General features: G+C 33.4%; 1 protein-coding gene across 1 annotated transcript; it reads right to left on the reverse strand.

The window, feature by feature from the left end:
- Positions 1 to 936: 936 nt before the first annotated feature.
- On the reverse strand, positions 937 to 2,247 carry LOC104103274 (ethylene-responsive transcription factor 5-like). Its single transcript, XM_009611165.4, has one exon. The coding sequence runs from the start codon at positions 2,069 to 2,071 to the stop codon at positions 1,238 to 1,240; it is 834 nt and encodes a 277-aa protein (XP_009609460.2). The 5' UTR covers positions 2,072 to 2,247; the 3' UTR covers positions 937 to 1,237.
- Between the last annotated feature and the right edge of the window lie 3,648 nt (positions 2,248 to 5,895).

The following is a 5,895-nucleotide window of genomic DNA, read 5'->3' on the forward strand; positions in this document are numbered from 1 at the left end:
AAGTAATGAAGAAGACCTAATCCTTAATTTTTGAACTGTGAATCAAGAAAAGCCTCAAAAGTACTGTCTATTCCTCTGCATTATCCTAGGAACCAAAATGTCATCTGCATAAACTGATCGTTACTGCTACAACCGTGATGATTTATCTTCTCCTTTCATGGAAAAGAGACTAGTTATTATACTTAGAAGATATAACACCCCTAGAATGCAAAGCCTCGTAACTTGATACTTCCTGCGACTCAAATATTAATGTTTTTTGTATTTAAATTTTATATATGTATGTCATCTATTTATAGTATATTACCGGTTGGTTTCGTATTATTTCTGTCATGAGTTACATCATTGGTCTAACAAATTTGATCAAAAGGTTTTTCTTGCGTTTATATATGTCTTGGACTAGCTGGCCATTCTTCTTAAATCTTTTGGTTAGTGATAGTCTTATTGAGTACTGAGATTTCCACAACTTTGTAATGTAGCATATCAAAGTAAATAAAAGACATAATCATAGTAGTACAAGATTCAGAAAACCTAAAGTCAGTTGAATTGACTAGCTAGATTACGTACTAGGATTATAACGTATGTGGTTCCCGCACTGCTATTGACTTGTAGGAGTTAAACAAAATAATTAGTGAAACTTCTGTGTATTACAATTTTACAATAATATTCCAATTAATACTGTCACTTCGCGGAATACGACTCAGATGATAGAATATTAAATAGGAGTTCCATCGGAATATCAGCACTTGGTCATGTTGGACAAGTCACTAATTAATGTTTGATTCAGTACTAATGTAACATCTCATCAACTAATTAACTGAGCTAATCTTGCGAGTTACTACATTGTAAACACACTTAAAAATGCGCTGCAACTTAATGTTGTAATATGTATATTTATAATATATTTTACTCTTTTTTGAGTTTAAATAAATACGTAGGTTTTAGTAGGTATATGCTTTCATAGTTTCATAGATATGAATATATAAAACAATCAAACAGATCTCTGACTGACGTTTTTACATAAACAATAAAATTTAATCAAAAGACTTAAGGAGGAGACCAGACACCAATCTTTATTATCACCATACTAATTCCCGTAGCTACCCCCACCTTCCCCCATATTTCTTTTTTTGGCTGAGAAATTAATCACCACAGACTTTTTACAGTCAGGTGCAATATTTATCCTTCATCTACTAAATACTAACACCACAATCTATATACGTTGCCGTTCCTTATCTGATCATATCATCACAACCTGAGAATACCCTATATGTGGAGACAATGGGGAAAGAGGCGGCACCTCAAAAATTCCTTTTCCGTCTCCGCTGTCCCAAATCGCCGACCAACTTGACGGCGTTAATGGAGCCGCCGCAGTAGGGACTCTTTCTTCTTCTCTTTTCATTTCCTTATTGATAACTAATTGCTCCTCATTCTCTGTTCCTCTCACCCTTTTCCGGCCTGAGTTAGCCGACTGTGGAATCTCATTATTATATTCTTGCTTAAAGTTTGCAACTTCGAGAGGGAAATTCACTATTGCTTTGCTTCCTCTAAGCTTAAACGCCGCCCTGTCATATGCCTTGGCCGCCTCAATGGCAGTGTCAAACGTTCCTAACCAAACCCGAGTCCCCTTTCGGTTCGGGTCACGAATTTCTGCTGCGAACTTGCCCCACGGCCTTTGCCTAACTCCTCTGTAATGCTTCTTCTCGCTTGGAACTACTTCCACTTTCTGCAGCTTCACAGGTATTGCAATGTTCAGAGAAGGCTTGCGTTCTTTGAAGCTTGTTTGCTTCCGAGAATTCAAACTCTGTTTTTGAATTGTCTCCAACTCAAAGCAGTCAAACTCTGTTTTTGAATTGTCAAAGAAGCTAGAGATTTCAAAACTGGAACTTTGGGCTGTGTCGGCATAGTTGAGAGTTGGTTCAAAAGAGAAACTCTGGTCCAGAGATTCAGAAGAGGAGGAGTTTTGGGAATCAAGGGTGGTAGGTTCAGAGCAGTAACATTCCATAAAAGCATCATCATCAAAAAGATGCTGCCTTATCAAATCAAGTGTGCAATTCTCTTGTGGTGAGGCCATTTTTGATCTGCTAATAAAACGAGGGAAAGAGAGTTGAAGAATCTAATTTCAGCTATATATATTTAAATTCTTGAAAGAATTCAAAGTGGGGAGAGTATTGAGTTGAGTGGAAAAAGAGAGTGTGGGGAGGATAGTTATAAAGGTCAGAATTTTGAGATGAGAAGAGGTTTCATAGGAGCCTTCTGGGTTGGAGAAACGAAGCATCATGTGGCCTAATCCATTAACCTTATTGTGCTACTTGTTGTTTTATGGCTAACATATATTTTATTGAATTGCCGCTTTGGAACAAAGTGCTGATAACTGTTTTGTCCTTTTGTTACTTTTTCTATTCTCGTTGATGTATGAGTCTTATATCTTTAACGGGTCGTTTGGTCAGGAAACTCAGTACTTTTCCGGGATTGTTATCCATCCTCTTATAGGGATTAACATATCAATTAAATTCCGATATAATTAATTTCAAAATTATTCATACTACAATTTAATCTCAATCAAAATAAAATAAACTCATCTCAAAATTAATCTTAGGTAGGGATGTCAATAGTTCGGTTCGATCGGTTATTTTATAAAAATTATACCATACCAATTTTTTGGTTATTCTATTATGTATAATCAAAATTAGACTTTTCGAAACCGTCCCAATTATGTTGGTTTCTCTTCGGTATCGGTACGGTTCGGTTAATTTTCGGTGTTTTTTTTAAATGTCATGTAAAAGTCACTAGTAGAAGTAGAATGCAATAACATACGTACTTTTATAAAACTTGGCAAAACTTTCTTGACATTTTTACAGTTTTAAAGGTGATGAATTAAGAAAATATGAAAGATGGCTAGAATATAGATCTATCAACTATTCTACAACAACGTAAAAGAAATTAAGCAAATACAATAAAAATATAAATCACACGAGTGTAAAAATATTAACCAAGTTGGAACTCAAGAATAAAGTTTATAGAAGATTAAATATTCAAAAAGATAAATTTAAATCATACGAAAGGAAACATATTAAATATATTGTAATTTGTTACTCATGATCGCTACAATACCTTGTGTCTTGCTAGTGAATATGCTGAAAATAATTTAGTTTCAATAAGAGTAGCATAATAGGTTTGAGAATTAGGATTTTGAGTTTAATTACTTATTGGCTTGTAACTATTTCATAATTCTAAGGCCCAAGAAAAAATGTAATGCTTTATTATTTTAAACTTAATATATAAATATATTTTTCATATTGTAATTTATTCGGTACAGTTCGATATTTTTTCGGTTTATTTTTATAAAATAAAAAACCTACCCTAATTGTCGGTACGATTATAGATTTATATAACAACCTACTGTTTTATTAAAAGAAACCTAAAAATCGGTTCGGTACGATACGGTTCGGTACGGTCGGTTTAATCGGTTTTTAAATATTCATTGACACCCCTAATTTGATGATTAATTATCCCTTAATCCCTAGCTAAGAGTCCAACCTACTTCTTTAATTTCTCTCTATTCTTTCTCTTTTTAGTTTAAGCTTTATGGTGAAAAAAATATTATAAAATTAAGTTATTTATTAGGTGACTATAAATAAATCTCTTAATAAATTCTAAATAGTAATTGGTGATTAAAATAATGATAACTAATCTGACATCATCCGTTAAATTTCATCAATATGTTCGATACAATCAAGAACTGACCTTTTTTTTTTTTATAGAAAAATGCATCTCACACTATGTAGGTGTCAAGCAAAGGTGTCAAACAGAGCCGGGTTGACCGGTTCCGGATTGGCCCAGACCGGTTTTAGACTGGAACGGACTGGACCGGTAGGTAAGGGTCGGGAAGGGCTGGATTGGGACGGGGAACGGATTGTACCAGGTAGGATAGAGGTATCGGTAAATCGGACCGGTCAGAACTGGTACAGTCAAGTCAAGTTCGAACCGGTTAACCGGACTGGCCCGGACCGACCCGGATCGGTTCAACGGCTATTTCTATTTTTTTTTAGGGTATAGTTGTCCTTTGGCAACGGTCAACTGCCATTTTGACCGTTGCGCAGCGGCTATTTTGCAAGAATAGCCCTTTTTGGGCAATTATTTTTTCAAAAATAATATTTTTAGTATTTATTAATCTAACCCTTTGAAAAACTATAAATATACCCCCCTCTTCTTCATTTCTTCACTCATCTCTTAATTCTCAAACCCAAATTCTCAATTGTCATTTTCTCATTCTTCACCTAAATTGCAATAAACTATTTGGCTCTCATTTTTTTTGAAATTTTATTTATGGTATTATTTGAAGTTTGAACTTTGAAAAATTGACGTTTCTTCGTGGTAATATCGGAGTTGCGAAATTCAATTTCAAAACTTCAAAAATCATCAAGCGTTCAATTTATTGCGTAATTCGGTGCACTCGTTCCAACTCTTTCTCTTATTTAATATTTTATTTGCATATTAAATTTTTATTCGTAGTTATATTTTCACAATATGTTTAATGCTGCAAAAAGAGTTTGTAATAAGGTTGTTAATCGGAGTAATCATGGAAATAGAAAAAGAGGTACTACTTCAACTTCTAGTAGTAATTTAAATGACTTTACACATGTTTCTGAAACATCACGTGATAATAATATAGATTATCAACAATTACAGAAAGATTTCGGTATAAAAGATAATGAATTAAAAATTGAAGATGAGACACTACTTATACCTAGTAGTGTTGAAGTTGGTAGCAAGGGTGGTGGTCGTGGCACTAGTAGTAGATCACATGTGGCCCCGACTAGTAATCGGAGAAGGAGAAGTAAAGTTTGGAAATATTTTGAGAAAATAGAGAATTCTGATAGAGTTAGATGCAAAATTTGTATAGATGATTTTAAACATAAGACTGAAGGGAGTTTAGAGGGTATTGAGACACTTAGTAGATATGAGAATTAATCATCCTATAGAATGTGGCTCTTATTTAGATGAAAATCAAGGAACTCTAAACCCTAGTACTGGAGGACTTATGAAATATGATAAAATGAAGGATCGTGAGGATTTAGCAAAAATGATTGCTTTGGATTGTCTATATTTTTCTATTGCTTCTTCATCATATCTTATTATGTATATTCAAAGGATGTATAATCCTTTATTTAAATGTATCCCTAGAAGTACTTGTAGATCTGATATCTTTAGACTTCATGGACAATATCAGACATACATACGTTATTTGTTTGACCACCTTCTTTGTAGAGTTTCTCTAACTTCTGATATTGGCTATGCTGCTAATGGAAATGATTATTTTACAATTACATGCCATTGGATAGATGATAATTATTTTATGCAAAAACGTATTATCACTTTTAAATATGATGACGATCAAAGTCATACTGGTATTTTTATAAGTACTACTATTTGTAAAATTGTTGCATTTTACAATCTTGATAAAAAAATATTGTGTATGTCTTTTGATAATGCTTCAAACAATAATGCCGCTATTTCAATATTAAGATTGCATTTGAAACCACCACTTGAAAAAAATTTTCATGTTAGGTGTGCATGTCATGTTTATAGTTTAATTGTTAAAAGTGGCCTTGATTTATTTTCGACTGAGATTACTCATGTTAGAAGAGCAATTGGTGTTATTCAAGGAAATAAAAGACAATCTAGAATTAAGAAATTTAAGACTAAGTGTACCGAACATAACCTTAACCCCATATTCATGCCATATGGAAGTTTTAGTATGTTTCAGAGATTGGATTAGATCGGAACAAAGAAATCAGGGACGTGAAGATGTTGATAAACTACAAGACGAGAAACTTGGAGATATATTAACACATAGTAACCCATATGAATTTAACACTCCAGAAGATGGCCAAG

Source organism: Nicotiana tomentosiformis, chromosome 3 (assembly GCF_000390325.3).
Source record: "Nicotiana tomentosiformis chromosome 3, ASM39032v3, whole genome shotgun sequence".
Lineage (NCBI taxonomy): Eukaryota > Viridiplantae > Streptophyta > Magnoliopsida > Solanales > Solanaceae > Nicotiana > Nicotiana tomentosiformis.

Bases quoted from the DNA above. Each gene is read 5' to 3' on its own strand.
- LOC104103274 (XM_009611165.4), bottom strand. From the start codon at position 2,071: ATGGCCTCACCACAAGAGAATTGCACACTTGATTTGATAAGGCAGCAT.